Genomic DNA, 17,423 nt, shown 5'->3' on the forward strand with positions numbered 1-17,423 from the left:
AGGAACACACACAGCGACATCGGTCGTACGACGTCCGTACAGGTCATGTCGCATCAAGTAGTAGAATATAAAGTGTAGTCTTACAGAGGCAGCAGTATTTGACAAGGAGACGTATGTTTTGATAGCTAGCATCAGCAGCGTTGTTAACTAGAACGTGTGTACGATCACGTCTGTTGGAGGGGAGTAGGGGGGTAGGGGCGTTGTTTACTCCAACTCCCAAACATCGAGGAATAGAGAGACGCAGGAACGACTTTCAGGAGTTCTTCGACACGACCCGGTTTCATAATACTGTATATTTTAGTGGGAAAGGACCAAATGCAGCCACGTAATTGTACAGCCGCCGAAAAAGAAGAGGGATCAGTATAATTTTAATGGTTATTAGATTCCAGAGGCCTAAATCAGTTACAGAATTTCAGTTTTATTTCATAGATATATACACATTTACATTGCATGCGCATGAAAGCCAGTGATTTCGAAGAAATACTGGACGGCTTGGGGTAGTTCGACATGCAAGCTACCGTGCCAGTAGCCAAGAACCTTGTAATTCAAAGAAATTTTTAATTCGCCGGCCAGCCCTTTTCCCTCCTTTCTCCTCCTCCTCCAACAACGTGCATAATGGCCATTAAAATGTTTACACACTTTGTTCTGGTTTAATCTCGCACCCTATCTATCTATCTATCTATCTATCTATCTATCTACGTATCTATCTATCTATCTATCTCTCTCTCTGCCTGCCTGCCTGCCTGCCTGCCTATGGCTCTACTGTCGTGTAATCTGGCACCTTATCTATCTCTCTCTCCCTCTCTCTCTGCCTGCCTGTCTATGGTTCTACTGTTGTTTAATCTCGCACCTTATCTATCTATATCTCTGTCTGCCTGCCTGCCTGCCTGCCTGTCTATGGCTCTACTGTCGTGTAAGCTGGCACCTTATCTATCTATATCTCTGTCTGCCTGCTTGCCTGCCTGTCTATGGCTCTACTGTCGTGTAAGCTGGCACCTTATCTATCTCTCTCTCCCTCTCTCTCTGCCTGCCTGTCTATGGTTCTACTGTCGTTTAATCTCGCACCTTATCTATCTATATCTCTGTCTGCCTGCCTGCCTATGGCTCTACTGTCGTTTAATCTCGCACCTTATCTATCTATATCTCTGTCTGCCTGCCTGCCTATGGCTCTACTGTCGTTTAATCTCGCACCTTATCTATCTATATCTCTGTCTGCCTGCCTGCCTATGGCTCTACTGTCGTTTAATCTCGCACCTTAAAATTTGAAACTGTTTTAATCACTGTAAGTAGCCAGTCATCTACTTCCCTTGTTCATAGCGGGGCAAATACAGTGCTCCACTTGCAGCACTGCAAGCAGCAATCTTATAATTGGTTTTTCGTATTTCGCATGCGTTTGTTTTTCACTCCATGGTTCTTGCCGTCATTTAGTTGCCAACTACCAGTACCAGTGATGTAACTCCAAGTAAATCCAATACTAGTTCGTTAACTTCCAGCTTCAAGTATCTTTTTCTTGGAATACATTTACTAAGTGCCTTAGAAAGTAACATTTGACATAACACGACACAGTACCGTCAAACAAACAAATTGAACAAACGAGCGACTGCATGACCATATGTAACACCCCTTAACTACGGCCATGAAGCAGAATATAAACTGCTTCCATTTATTAAAAGGGCAATCTGCTCTGAGGGTCTCGCTGCATTCCTGGCTAATGTGGCCACTTATAGCCGTTACGTAAGTCTGGTGGTGTTAGGATTCAAAATATATTCAGTGCTTCTGGGGTATCACAGATGCCAATGCCTAAGTTTCATGCTTGTTACTCAGAAGACCGAAGGTCATGGTATAGTGGTTAGCACTTCTGCTTCGCATTCGAAAGGCCCTGGTTCAGTTTTAGACGCAGAGATAGGTTGTATTTACTGAGACTTTGTGTGTCTTGTTTTCCATAGTCGGTCTAAGTGCCGATCATAGCGGCCTCGCGGTCTGAGGTATGAATCGTCTTCTCCCGCTCGAACACTGGCATCGTGGGCTCGAATCCCACTCGAGGCATGAACATCTGTGTGCGTTTATTCTGTGTGTAAGTAGCGACCTTGCGACGGGCTGATAACCCATCCAAGGAGTCCTATCGTCTGTGTATAGATTAAGAAACTAAGCATTTCCTTGAAATCGGCCACGGCTGTATCATCTACATCTTTTTTTTTTTCTGTGGCGCTACAGCCCCAATTTGGGCCTAGGCCTACCTCCATGAAACTCTCCGTTTCACTTCGGTTTACTAGATCTTACACATACGGTAGGACCCCTTGGGCGGGTGATCAGCTCGTCGCAAGGCCTCTGCCTGTACACAAACACAGAAAAACGCACACACACAAACTAAACATCCATGCCCTGAGTGGGATTCGAACCCACGATCCCGGCTTCCGAGCGAAGACAGTACATGCCTTAGACCGCTCGGCTACCGTGACCGGCATCATCCACATCATACCTTTCACCATTCATTAACATTTTCTCATTTGACGTCTGCCATTGGTTCCCTACCCGTGGTCCCTCATGCCGATAGGTAGTCCTCAGTGTTAATTTCTCCGTAATTTTTTTATTTTGATTTGCAATTCTTAGTTAAGTATAATTTTTATGTAATATTAAGAAAGCTTTATTAAAGCCTTTATTTATTTTTAGAATTTTAAACATCATAATCGAAGACATATTTGAAAGCAGAGGCGCTCCTGAGTAAGTTAATTCGCTAATTAAATGGTTAACATATCTCCATCGGAGCAACGTGTATCATACACACCTCATGTCAGAAATACAGAAGGAACAGGCGAATCGGTAAATTTTAGCGTAAGGGCTGCCATGCTTTCTAAAAATCCCATGCTGAGACACTGCTAACGATTTAAAGGGTGGGGAATAGTGATGGCGGGCCACAACTAATACGAAGGTGTTTATGAAGGTTGGGATGGTATGGATTGGATAGATCTGGCTCAGGATAAGGACCAGTGGAGGGCTCTTGTGAACACGGTGATGAACCTTCGGGTTCTATAAAATGCTGAGAAATTCTTGAGTAGCTGCAGAATTGGCGGCGGCTCCAGAAGGGTTCAGCTCCATGAGTAAGTAAGTAAGTTTATGAAGGTAATGTTGAGAAACTACCAAGATCAGTAAAATGAAGTACACATGCTTTCTAAATGCACTCTTTACTGTTGCGCATATCTCAATGGCCTTGACTTCCATTCATTGCATATTATTCTGTTGTTTCAAATGTACTGCAGAAATTCGTCAATTTTTTACTCACATTTCGACTCATCATGTCGAAACGTATTTCAGACAGTTTGTTCGCCTTACGACTGGTACGAAAGAAAATCGGCGTGTGCTCCTAGTAGAGTTGTACCTAATTTAATCGTTCTGGAGGTAGAAACATGCGGTCGAACAGCCGATGTTACCATTACGAGTCATACACGTATAGCGAAATTTATGCAGATAACGCAGAATGGCCCAGGAAGGCTTCACTGCACTCCGTCCCGAGCTGAAATCCACATATATTTCAAGGTATGTTGTCTGTAACTTTTGGAAAACCATATCACCCTCCAGCCTGACGTGAGACGATTTAATTTTGTTAAATTGCGAGTAAGATCTGACTAACATGAATTGTCCTTAAAAACTACTTTCCTTAAGATCTCCGCCAGGATGTTTCTTGGAGACAGGAGACTTTATGGGTTTATGTAGTGTAAATTTGGTTTGTGAAGAAAAGGCGTTCACAGATTATGCGACATACAGTTATTAATTCACGAGTTCAACTGACTATTCTGTAGTAGTTACTGTAGTACTGCCAAGAAAAGCACAGAATCTCTAATTGACGCTAGTGAGAAGGTTGGTCTAGAAGCAGAGAGAAAACTAAATACAAATATATGTTGCTGTCTCGTCACCAGATTGCAGGGCAGAATTATGGAATAAAGATAGCTAAAAGATGTTTTGAAACTGTGGTATAGTTCAGATATTGGGGAACACTTATAACAAATCAAAACCTGATTCAGGATAAAATTAAGTGGAGATAGAAGATCAGAACCTTTTTTCTTCTCGTCCGCAGTCTAAGAACATGAAAACTAGAATGTACGAAACTACGAGTTGGGCTTCTGTATGGGTGTGAAACTTGGCCTCTGACATTAGGGGAGGAACGCAGACTGAGGGTGTTTGAGAACAGGGTGCTGAGGAGAATATTTGGACCAAAGAGAGATGAAGTGACGGGAGGTTGGAGAAAATTGCATAATGAGAAGAAGCTTCATAACTTGTACACTCTTCTGTTATGATTAGAATGACGAAGTCAAGGAGGATGAGATGGGCATGGCATGTAGCACGACTTGGGGAAAAGAGGAATGCAGACAGGATATTGGTGGGAAATCCAAAAGAAAAGAGATTACTAGGAAGACCAAGACTTATATGGGTGGATAATATTAAAATGGATCGATCAGGCTCAGGATAGTGACCACTGGAGGGCTCTGGTGAACTCGGTAATGCACTTTCGGGTTCCATAAAATACTGTGAGTAATTGCACAATAGGCGGCTTCTCAAGAAGGGCTCGGCTCCATAAAGGTAGTCAGTCACTTAAGCCTGAGGATCAGAATTGGCACGCAGGCACATGACAGTCTTGGATTTCTTCATCGCAGGGATCGTGAGATCCACACTGCCCAGAGCTTGTATGTTCTCGTTTTTCGCCCTTGGTTGGCCTTCGTAAATAGTCTTGCGACGGGTCGATCCTGCGTCCCTGGACCTCTACTAAAGAAGACCGTACGAGTGAGACTGCACAGTCGGTGAACACCTAAAAAAAATGTAGTTCATTGCAAACGCTTCTGATGATCCCTTGTTCTCAACTTAAGATTTTGTAAGTTTATAGAAGTTAATTGGAGAAAGTGAAGGGAATAGGTCATCAGCACAGACTTTAGATTGCAAGATTTTGAGGTTTTCACGGCAAGGCTGCAGTCACCTGCTCACACTGGTTCCTCGCTCGCTGATTTTTCTACCCTGAAGATACGTTCCTCCGAAAGCGGCCTCCGTAGTCTAGGGGTGACGTTCCCACCTCATGACTCAAGGTACGCGGGTTCAAACCCGGCGGAGGTCATGGAATTTTTAATGGCGGAAAAATTCAGGGAACAAGTCATCCGGGTCCCGTGTCGTAGATTTACGGCACGTAAAAGATCCTCATGTCTCTAGGAGACCTCTGAGCAAAATTAGGCAACAATTTCCCGCCCAAGTAGTTTCCAGTGCCTCTAGTAGATCAGGTACCGAGGGCCGACCTCGTTGGCTAAACGGGGCTGATAGCACGCACCAGTACCGGTAGGGTATGGCGACGCACAATGGACCAATAACTGGTCTAAGTGCATGGGGAAACCCACCACCTCTAATAATAATAATAATAATAATAATAATAATAATAATAATAATAATAATACTACGTTCCTCCGAAACATCGGTTTACACAATATATACATGGGGACACGTCCCAGAAGACGGCATTCTTCAGATGTTAGATTCTTTCTCAACAGCTGCAGTTTCTGAGGTCGAGGGAATATTATTGTAGTTTAGCAGCTTCCTCTTCCTATTCTGGGCCTTTTCCTGGAATCACACTAATCACACATACGGCGGCACGCAAGCAATAAATATGGAATGTTCCTGAGAACTAAAACGGCTTGTAGATCTGTACGAAAGCGCGTGAATCTTGTTAGGCCTGTACCTCTATAGATACTTGCTTGGTCCAAGCAACTTTACATTAATTAGTAATAGGTGATTCGGCTGGTTACAGAGTAAGGAATTCAGCTACTGTAGGAACATGGCTGCGTCGTCGTCAGTTAGTGGCTTAGATCGATGTATCATAATTAGAAACTTGCCGAATTATATTTTGAGCACACGTGCGGTATTCATTCGCCAGTGGGAAGTTAAAACGTACGGACACAGGACTTTTCTTTCGTTAAAGCTGTGTACGTGAGGTACGTATCATGTACTCTTGAGTGGATGGAGCGCATGTAACATCTGGACAGCCCTGGAACATTGATCGGTAACTCGTCACTGGGTGTTCACGTGAACAGCAGTGAACGCATGAGCACCGGGAAGTAGAAATCCTGTCGAGGCCATGCATAGTGAGTTGCGTGAATATAATTCCGAAGTTGCATCAAACAAGTTTGCTTTTTAGACCGTCTCTTGTTATGCCTGTACTCTGTCTTTCGTAGGGCCTCACCACGCTTGAGCTTTTTTTTTTATTATTATTATTTGGTCTTGGACAGGGACTGACCATGTTGAAGCTTTCATGTGAGGCTCCAATAGTTTTGACCGAAGTTGCACTTCATATACCGGAAGTCCCGAGTTCGACTCTGGTCCTGGAAATCTAACTGATGTTTCTTCATACTTTTCTTCTGCCCCGTTAGGGGAATTCTTTAATAGTGCTTTAAATCAGGACAGTGTCGCGTCCTTCTGCATCCGTCATCCACAGACATCCATCTATTGAGTCTGTAGTTGGAAGAACGTCGTTAAATAAACTAAGAAACAACGTGCTGGATGTTTGGAACCCTCAGATTTTTATGAGCCTCGTAATCTAAGGCTAAGATCAGGCGACAGCGTGTACCAATCACGTCCCCTTATGCTTTTAAGTGAAATGGAACTCTTGACAATTTTGCGTAATTTGAAATTGAATTTGGTGAACATTGTAAATACCAAGCTCTTCCTCTTGGCGTTATCTCGTAATGGGTTTACCGTCTTCAGTTCTCATGATAGTCCACTTACATGCAAGTCGTTCCCTCCTTCATTTTATCAATATGGTCATATCCCTCAGTTTTGTAGGTTCTGCGCCCGTTTTTTCATATAATACGGTATTTTATTTCTCATTACCCGAAGGCATGTTAAATCGAATTCAACTCCCATTACTTTACTCCTCAAATATTCAGTCAGTGGATACGTTTCAACTACGAGTATGTTCTGATATGTTTGTTCCCCCCCCCCNAACACGTCAATTGGCCTGCTTCGATACACACGGAATTACAGTCCTTTTGGTTCTTCAGCCGTCACCACTCAGCTGTAGACCACTTCAGATTTCCCTTTCCTTGGTGGTTTTTGTTTCCTGGTAACAAGATTGTGAATGATGATCGGACGAACTGGGAGGAATCCGCCGTAGCCAGTTTTTAGATGTGATCTGTGAATTCTGGAGGAGGCATGAACAGCGCAGCGATCGACCTTGTCCACAGTTCAGCCAAGAGACCAATTTGGCGTGATTTTATGAGTATCAACCTCATTCTGTTCTCGCTTTCTCCGATTTATTTATTGCATCGTTCTCTCTTCTTTTCTTTTCCTTGTTCGTTTGGTTATTTCTCTCTTTTTAACAAGGCTTTGCGAAATTGTATTTTCTTCTGGTTAGAATAAATTATTAAATTAACTCAGGACAAACCATGCTGACAGGAAAATTTTGATCTAAATACAGATTGCCAGGCATTTCGGTGGACAATAACGCCAAGGTCAGTCTTCCATAAGCAACAGCTACTGCCAGGAGACTTAGACGGTACGTTTCATAGAAAGCGCACGCAGCCTTTTGTTTCCTGTAGAATCTCTCCATCAAAGATTCAGGTAGCGCGTAAGAAACAATGGTGGCGACTCATGAAACGTAGTGTGGAAGTAGCACCTCGTTCGTATGAGAGCGACCTTGCTGAGCAATGAATTACAAAACGACACGAACACCCATGATTGAAACAGTGTTACAGAACGCATTGTACCTCTGCAGAGTACCCCCTTCCTCCCGCAGCAGCTGTGTTTCCATTGCTGAACAAAATCTTAATAAGCATCCTGTTGTTTGAGGATCATACGCATTGTAAGAAGGGTGAGGCCAGTGGGGTCCTTCAGTGGGCAAAGTGACGCGCACTTCTGCATAGCCTGACCTTCACTGAGAGAATCAACACGTATGACGTTTATTTCTTTACATCGTCTCCCATCACTGAGTCTTTTATATATTAAGTCCTGAGTCGAGAGCTACTCATTGTACCATTGTGTATTTTGTGTAGACGTCGTTGAATATCGCGTTTTCAACCATAAAACAGTTATATGTATCAGTATGGTCCTATATTTGAAGCTAGCGCCAAGCATAACTGTCCTCTTCAAAATATTTGCATGTAACATGTCAAAAGAATATAAATATGCATTGTCAAGCTGTCTGTGCGCATCTAACATAGTTCATACAGTTGTGATTGTTTATTGTCACGGAAATCAATATATCAATCTAAATCAGTGTCCATCGCCTGGTAATCCACAGAAATTGAGATGGCCGTAAGATATTCAAGTTAGCGTTTGGTGTATAGCCGATGTAAGGTGTTTTATTGTAACTAAAAAAAATTCGTTCCAAAACCTTCTGTTGTTGTTGTTGTTGTTGTTGTTATTATTATTATTATTATTATTATTACTCATTATTATTATTATTATTAGTAGTAGTAGTAGTAGTAGTATTAGTAGTAGTAGTAGTAGTAGTAGTATTAGTAGTAGTACTGGGGTGAGACTTGAGTCCACTTGGTACTGCAGCCACTACTGGCCTATTGTACCAGCACCAGATGATAGACAATGATGGTTGTAGAGCAATTGGTGGAATGAAGATTTGTAAGGGAAACCGAAGTACTCGGAGAAAACCTTCCCCAATGCCACTTTGTCCACCACAAATCCCACATGACGAGACCTGGGCTGCCACAGTGAGAAGCCAGCTACTAACTGCCTGAGCTATGGCACAGCCTGTTTTACAACTAACTACCTCTTTTGTTTTTCTGCCCCTTTTAGCAACTAAATAGGTCATGTTTGGTATTGCTGTGCAAATTTTGCATAATGACATTATAAACTAGCTGTAAAATCTTGTAGGGAATATTTATTCATTACTGTGCTGTCCCATAGTGTGCATAAAATTTTAAAATCATGAAAAAATAAAATTTTTTGCAGTTTTGATGTGCCATCATCCTCTGAACGGCTTATCATAGAATTTGGGAACATAATATTAATATAAGGGATGAATTAAAGAGAGATAATGATAATTAACCCCATGAGGAGTGCCATCTTATCTTGGAGAGGAGATTTGTATGCCCCAGTGTCCTGGAGAGTTATGCTGGGGGGCATAAGCTCCCGGTAGGGCCACTCATGCCAGACAAGTCAAAGAGTAGAGGCCAGATGAAGTGTAGTCTCTGGTCCTCCAGGTTGAAGGTTGGGTGTGGGACTAATGACCCAGTCTTGGAGAAATTTACTGTTACAAAACCATAGAGTGGGGCCAAGAATCCACACAGGGTTGTAGCACCAGTAAGAAGAGGAGGAAGCAGAAGGATGAGGAGGATGAAGAGTAGTTAAAACTACGTTATGCATCAGAACCAAATTTCTTTGCACAAGCAGCATTATAAGATGATTTCATTTTACATACCTATTAGTATACCTCTAAATGTGCCATTTTCCCAGAGTTTATCAGATGCTCCTTTTAAATACATTGATACAAATAGTCCTCTCAAGCAAACATATCTGTTCCCCTCCCAGCTACCATAACATCATTACCTGTAGTGAGACTGGCTTGTTTAATTCCTCAGTTTGTTGATAAAACCAGATACCTAGGATTGGGCGTTTAGTGTGTAGGATTTCAAGTTTTCACAGCAGTGGATATGAAGAGTCCTACTCTCTGGGACACAACACTGTGTAGTCCATTGAAAGTCACCCCATGGACTGCACAGCATTACACCCCAGAAGACAGGACTGTTCAGGGTTTAGTATTTTGTTATGTCAAGTAAAGCAATATAATTTATTTATCAAAGCAGTGAAATTGTCAACCTACCTAGTCAACACAGTTTTCTGTTACCTGCAGTTGGTTACAGATGTGTCCCTGTGCTGTGTGATCAACAAGAATAAAATAAATAATGAACATTTTCCTGTTCCAATTCCTCTTATAATCATGAAAGAAGGAACACATTCAATGGTGATGGCATCATGGCTTTGAGAATTTAAATATTGTGACATGTAGACCTGTTACTAGGCAATGACCATAAAACAGACGACTAGACAGCGGCCGTTACTAGCCAACGGCCCATAGACTGCAACAAAGTGTCAGTGTTTTCTGTACAGTCAATGCCAAGATGTTATAAGCAGGACAGTTAGTGAGAGTCAGTCAGTTGAGTTGAGTTGGTTGGTGAGATAGAGAATGGCTGAGGTTCAATTGTTGTGAGCTGTTGGTGTGAGAAACTGGTAGCTGAGGCCGGGGATAGATCAGGAACCTAGAGGAAGGGGAACGTCTGCCAATGGAAGCCGCTACCAAGTGACGGTTAGTGAAGATGTGACTGTGGACATGAGAGAGAGGAAGCGGGGGAGAGTTTGTGTGTGTGTGCATGCTTAAAATTTTGCATTGTGAATTGTAAAGCATAGTCACACACTGTATCAAAGAGTCCAGTAAATTCAGTCATCAATCCAAAACCCATATATTGTCACACTCATAATACACATGACAGTATCATCAGTATCACATTGTATTTTATGTTGATCAGGGAACATAAAGGAGGAATAAGGGAAGAAGCTTCTGTCGTGAAATGCAGAATGGGAAGAATGATGGAAGAGGCTTGTATTGTTTACATTAATATAATATTCTGCCGTTTGCATGGAGGAACTGAGAAAATCGCGAAATCCATTGTGAATATAAATGTACCACATTACTGCTGAACTAAATTGCTGGGTCCCTAGCCCATGCTCTCAGAGCATACTAGGGCTATATCACCCATTGTGTCAGTCCATGATGATCAAAACAGAGAGTCTTCAATTGGACACACACACTTTATCTTCACTCTAGTGATTGCCCGATGTATTTTCTCGATCTTGGGTCCTTTAGGGGTTCCTTGTACAAAACTGTCCCTGCTCTGCATTTTCCATGGGTTCCAGTATACAGTGGCTGGTTGCTGGTTGCTGCTTGCTGCTTTCTAGATCATAGTTCTAGTGTTCTGATATTCTCAATTGCGGCCTCTTCATTAGGGACTTCCCAAAGCTCCTCGGCAGCCTCTGCAACTTCTAAAAGTGACTCCCTCTTCTCCAAATAGGCCTTAGTCTCTTCTCACCAGGACTTCATCTCTTTAAGCTGGCGCTTACTGTGACTTTCATTTCCACGTGACCAGTCTTCGTTTAGTCTTTCATCTCTTCTTTGCTGGCCATAATTTCTTCTTCCATTTCCTTTAGATTTGCGTCATCTTGGCCAGAATTTCATGGTTTGTTTTCATTTCTGCCAGTATATGTTCCAGCTTCATGGTGTGGCAATACAAGTATCCACTACAATCTCCAACCCAGTTGGCTGATCAATCCAATCCCACCTCTGACACCAGCCATGTTGTGATAAGAGTGACTATAGGCGGGGTTTCAATTGGTAATCAAATTTATTGGATACTTTAACACAGAACTTGTGACTACACTTTACAAATCACTATCACACAAAGATTAGTGTTCTCAGTCATGGTCTTCACAGCTCTTCTTGGTAATGTCTTCCAATGGTGGACGTTCTCCTTCTTCTGGGTTCCTGAGCTGTTCCCAGCCTCAGCTACTGAAACTCTCAACTGACTGTCTGTCTGCAGACGTTTCTCGGCTCCGAATTTGGGCTCACTGTCTCTCTGACTCCCAGGCTGGAACCATCTCACACCAACCTCCTATTCTTCTAACTGCCTCTCAGGAGTTGTCAGTAATGGAAGCTGGTCGTCATTATATATGTAGCCTCGGCATGGTCTGCTCAGAGAGCATTGCTTCCAACAGCTCTTCTGTTGTTGCATTCATGTCTGTTGCAGCCATTGCCTAGCAATGGGCATGTTTACAGAGCCGCTCCATAGCAACGGCTGTCTGCTCGTTTCACGATTCTGGCTTTCAGCAGACAAGCCACAGTATTATCCAAAATTTTTCTCCAAACCTAACTCATCTAGCTTCCATCTGCTCCTTTCTTGCAGTTGTTACAATGTGACACATTACTTAATTTTACTTATCACCTGTATGTATATCATTGATTAAAAAATTCTGAAGCATCAATGTAACTATTGGGCAGACAAATTGTATTTTGTGTCTTTGTCCCATTTTATAGGTTGTGTGTGCTGGTGCATGCTACCGTCTTCGGAGATCACCCTCGATCTCCAGTATTTCTAGTGTATCTAGTACATCAAGTTTTTCAAGTGAAATTTCTCAGGATGTGGCTTGTGGAACTGCACCAGCCCTTCCACCTCAAAGCCCTGCACATCATGGGCTACGAGATGGTGCACTGTTCCCTGGATATGAAGTGGCTGGGATAGTTGAGTCATTAGGAACAGAAGTTGAAGACAATGAAGAGTTCAAAGTTGGAGATCGAGTGGTGTTGTACCCTTATGAAGGCGTTCCACATGGGTAAAGATTCCTTTCTGTGTTTTTTTATTAGTAGTGGAATGTTTGAACTTTGCTGCAAAATCTTTTTGGGTATAGGTGCTTGTTGTTTTAGTTTATTAATTTGGTATGTGCTCATCTGCAAGGAAAAAAAATCTGGATGAAAATGTCTAGGTTACATGACATTAAAAAAATAGAACCATAAGAAATTAAACTTTATTTGCAATTTAATTTTAGGATAAGCACAGCATATTCTGCAAGAAACATTTGTTGTCAAATAGCAACAATATTATATGCTAAATTTGTCTTTACAAACCTCTAAAGTTTACTGTCTCTTCTGAATTGCCCAGTTCGTTTGTTTATAGTTCTTTCAGTTAAAAATGGCTTGTAACAAACAGGTTTCCCATATTCATATTTTCAGTATGCTGTTCATTTCAGTGGACTGTTTTCTAGTACTTAATTTTATTTCCTAATATTGCTTCCACAAATTAATATGATTTTATATTCAGTGCAGCAAATGGGCCAGCATACTGAAGAGCTAATTTTTTGACCTGTATATGAAATAGCTTCAGTGTAAGTTCATCTTTTATGGCCGACTTTTCAATATTTAAAAGGAAAAAGTGACATATCATTAGAGTCTGTCTTTATATGTGTATCTGTGTTCCGTCATTTTGGCTTTTGAACCATTTAATCGATTTTGAATGTCATGCCATTGGATGCCAACCCAGTGCTGTACTTTAAAAGTTCCTACAGCCAACAATAACATTACAATTAATATGTTGTTGGACATTATCCATCATCTTGTCTGCTCTTAAAAAACCACCCTGTTTCTTTAAAAAAAAAATAGTTTCGGGGACTGGATTCTGTCCCCGTCTTCAGGTAAAACCTACTCAGTTGGGTCCAATAGACAGAGCTAGGTCCTATCTCCCTGAAACGTTGTGTTTTTGTAAAAGAAACATGACTGTTTTTTAAGAGCTGACAAGATGATGGATAATGTCCAACAACATATTAATTGTAACAGTTAACCATCATCACAGTAATAACATGTTGAACACATGAACTTGTGTTTGACTAACCCAAGCATTGATGCTACTGATTAAAATGACCTGATATGATGTGTGATAATAGATCATTTGATTTGATGGCAATAACTAATAAACCATTGGAGTTAAGTATGAAGAATGTGATGTGGAGCTAGATCATAAACTTACGTACATATGATATTTGTAAATATTGTTTTGAAGTTAACACTTGAAAACATGGAGATGGTTCAAAACTTTGAGACTATATCTGACAGTTTTAACACATGAAAAATATGTGAGTAATAAATTCTTCAGAAAAATAAAATAATAATGATAACAGGGATAATAGATTAATGGGACTACAAATCTATGTGGTAGGTGATTAAGGTTTGTAAGTCATGCTTGTTTTAATTTAATTTGTTCCTTCATCACCTACTGAGCATGCACATATTATGATAACATGAATTTCAGTACGATCATGACTTCATGTTTTCCAAAGTATGTGAAACTTTCAAGAGAATGTAGGTAATTAAATCAACTACTATTAAACCCCTGAATTCGTCCATTAAGACTAGCATACTCTGTATATAGTTAAATTTGGAAGAAGAACTGGTAATTTCAGAATAGAGGACAGTTGATTTAAACTTCCAGTAAGCAAATGAGAGTAACACTTTTATCAAACCAACAGTCAGTATAAATCAAACATTGCCTACTTCTGATGGTATTTCAATAGCTGCCCCAACTCATGTTACTTATTGTCTTCTAGGTATGCAGAGTTCATCATTGTTCCAGAATTGCAGTACCTGGTGAAAATCCCTGACACAATATCACTGAGTGTTGCTGCCATGTTGCCCACTGGTGCCCTTCTTGCCATGAACACAGTCTTCAAAGCACATGAATATGTTGAGAACATTCTGCGAGAGCGAGGAGATAATGGTTGGTTTATGTAGAAAGTCTAAATGCAGTGGGCTATTTTGTTACTTTACTTCCATTCTAGTCAAGTGATTGTATACATTTAATATATTTTTGTGGCAATCAGTTGCCTTTCTTGTGCTCCTAAAATGTATATTTAGTTAGGCATCATATAGGGTAGATCCTTATCCATCCGACTTGAGTCTCCTGAGTGTGTTTCAGATTTGTACCTGAAGACTCATGTTAGAGTGATATCATTGAATACACACCAATGACTCACATTTTTATAGTACAAACTTCTCTATCACTAAGGTAATGAAAGCAGAAAAGATATTGCATTTACTCATGAATTTTCCATTATTTATTTAGCTGTTTATCAAGATTGGTGAAAATATGGGGAAATCATTTTACACAATTTTAAAATAATGGCACCAGAACTGAAAAGATATTTTTATAGACGATAACAAAGAACTTTGTCAGTTTCAAAGAAAAAGTTGTTCTGTCTTATTCTACAATAATATGTGAATTTATTTTATTCTTCAATAAAAGTAAGGAATTTTTAAAAATTTGCATGAACATGCAGCTGGCATATCAGTCACTTGAAGTTAGATGACCCCATCTCAAATTTTGAGGAAGAAATTGCAGAAGTAAAAATGGTAATCCAGTGCATTAGTGACTTACACTACTGACACTACACTTACAGAGACTTGTAAGTCATTCTTTTCACATTCACAGAAAAAGACAGGTACCAAAAATTTTAGTTATGCTCTATCCAGGCATTCAGAATTTTCATGCAACTGACAGATATCAAAGAAATGTAACAATGTTCTGAAGTTACTTAAAGCAACGTTGCTATGTCCATGCATTTACAGTATGCAGTATACAGTACATTTCAGTACTGAAACTCGCATGTCTTGATGGTGCATGTGTGTTTGTCGACGGGGCATAGCTCCAGCCACACTTGTTCCCAGTAGTGAAAAGGAAGTTGTTTTGTGCAGTTGTTGGAAATGTATCTCTCAACGGAGGAAAAAGTATTCATAGTTTAGTATTATTTCCGCTCGTATGGAAGTGGTCACCAGACACCTCGTTTCCTTAGTTTTGAGCGGCCAGATGTTATCGTCCAGAAACCGCTACATAGTACATGTGTGACAATATGGTGTGCCGTCTCAGCACACGGTATATTAGGCCCCTATTTCATTGAGGATGAGGAAGGCGATGCTCTTACCGTCACCCAAGAACGCTACAGGGACATGGCGATCAGACCATTTCTTCAGGATTTGAGAAGGTCCTGTCATGCAAGGGGCCTTCACATGAATAGACAGTGGTATCAATAGGATGTCTTTTCATTTCAGTACTATATCTTTTGGCACTTACTGTACTTGTCACATTGTAGTTCTCCCAGCTATCAGTAGTGGCGCTGTCCATCAGCCTCCCACATGCAGGTGCCGTTATTATCATGTGATTTGTGATTAAAATAGATACCATATGAGCTTGCAAACCCATTACAGTGTATCTGAAATGTTTCCCTCATCAATCCATGAATCTGTCAGCATTGATTTTCACCCACTGTTACTCTTCACTGATGTTTTCTTCTCATGATTCGTGTACGCTGACATAACCTTAGAAACTGCCGCTCTCTGTACACCTAATAATGTGGAAGTTTTTGTCACAGATGCTCCAGCTAAACATGTACCACCAATCTGTTCTCTTTCAAAATCAGACAAGTCTCCCATTTTCCAATTCTGTTACACAGAATGTCACTCAGCACGATCAATAATCCACTGACACAAGCACTACAGAGTATAAACAAATGGAAGAAAAACATTCAGTGTTGCCAGCTGAAGTTCTTTCAATGTAGCCAATACAAATTCTGTTCCTTAATTTCTAAGTGTTCTTATTATTCTGCTCACCCCCTGTATTTGTTACATTTTGTTTTGTCACAGGTTCATGTAAGATCCTCATTGTTGGCACTGGTGGCTTAGCATTGTGGGCCTTGCGCATTGCTGGTCACCATTATCAGAACATGAAGAATCGGGTGTCTATCACTGTTGCTTCACTCAAAGATGAAGGTTTCCTTTTAGCCCGGGAGTATGAGAAGTAAGTCTCTACATAAAATGTAAGCAAAGATAAAATTATCCCTATATTTAATTAAATACCACCACATGAAGAGTGGAGGTATAACTATACACATTCTTAACCTTGGCACTAGGATGAGGTGAGTGGTTTGTGTCACACCCTGGCCACTTTACAGCCTGTGTAAAAGTACACAGTACCCACTGGGTGAGAGGTTTAGTGGGCCTAAGAGCCTGTTTGGATGCTGTGGAGAAGAGGGAATGTTCTTTCACCCACCCGAAATCAAACACTGATTTCTCAGCTGTACAGCCTGTAGCATAGTCAGTCTAGTAACTAAGCCATCCTGGTTTCCCTAAATGTGAGTATATGTGGGGAAAGTGCTACCAGTCTTCTCTTCTTAAAAACTGCAGTACATTAATCACAAAAATACCTCTCAGATGTGAAGTCTCAATCTTGAACGTCATCAAATCATTTATTTAGCTTCGAGTCCTCTATAAATTAGAAACTTGCAGACAACTGGAAAAATTCCCCCCATCCCTTTTTTAGGCATAATTTACAGGAAAATGACAGATTTGTTTGTATGCACGTAAGAGGCACATTCTCTACTACATTTTTATTTTTCAAATTTGGTTATCACCTTCATGAAATTAAATGACCCATATAAGTTGGTTGAATATGATTAGAGAAAGAATCACGGATTAGAGTGATGGATAAGAGATCTACAAGTTTCTTATTAGTTCACATTAATGACCACTGAGACAAGTGAAACACCTTACAACTTCCCATAAATGAAATAAAAATGCTGTACATGGAAGGTTAACTGTTTCACTTAGCATTCAGTAAAATTGATCACTGTATCTCCTCCTCCAGGATGTTTGAGACTAAACAATGCTCCTATTTCTCATGTGATTCACGTGGTGATGACACTGTACTGCCTGTTCTGAAGACACTGAACTGGCAGTAAAGCCTTCGGTAAATCCAGTTGTCAGTCCAAACCCCATGTCTTTGTCACTAACACATGACATTGTAATAAATTTTATAGCTACTGTTAGAAGCGACTGGAATCTATGC

At 40.8% G+C, this 17,423-nt stretch overlaps 1 protein-coding gene across 1 annotated transcript in view; it reads left to right on the plus strand.

The window, feature by feature from the left end:
- The window catches only part of LOC111872674 (zinc-type alcohol dehydrogenase-like protein C1773.06c), a 44,450-nt gene that overhangs the window by 19,148 nt on the left and 7,879 nt on the right, over positions 1-17,423 (plus strand). Inside the window, exons 3-5 of the mRNA XM_023866779.2 lie at positions 12,074-12,369; positions 14,134-14,303; positions 16,223-16,376. Of these exons, the coding sequence (XP_023722547.1) occupies positions 12,074-12,369; positions 14,134-14,303; positions 16,223-16,376 (620 nt within the window). The remainder of the gene's footprint in view (positions 1-12,073; positions 12,370-14,133; positions 14,304-16,222; positions 16,377-17,423) is intronic.

Source organism: Cryptotermes secundus, unplaced genomic scaffold (assembly GCF_002891405.2).
Source record: "Cryptotermes secundus unplaced genomic scaffold, Csec_1.0 scaffold102, whole genome shotgun sequence".
NCBI classification, from domain to species: Eukaryota; Metazoa; Arthropoda; class Insecta; order Blattodea; family Kalotermitidae; genus Cryptotermes; species Cryptotermes secundus.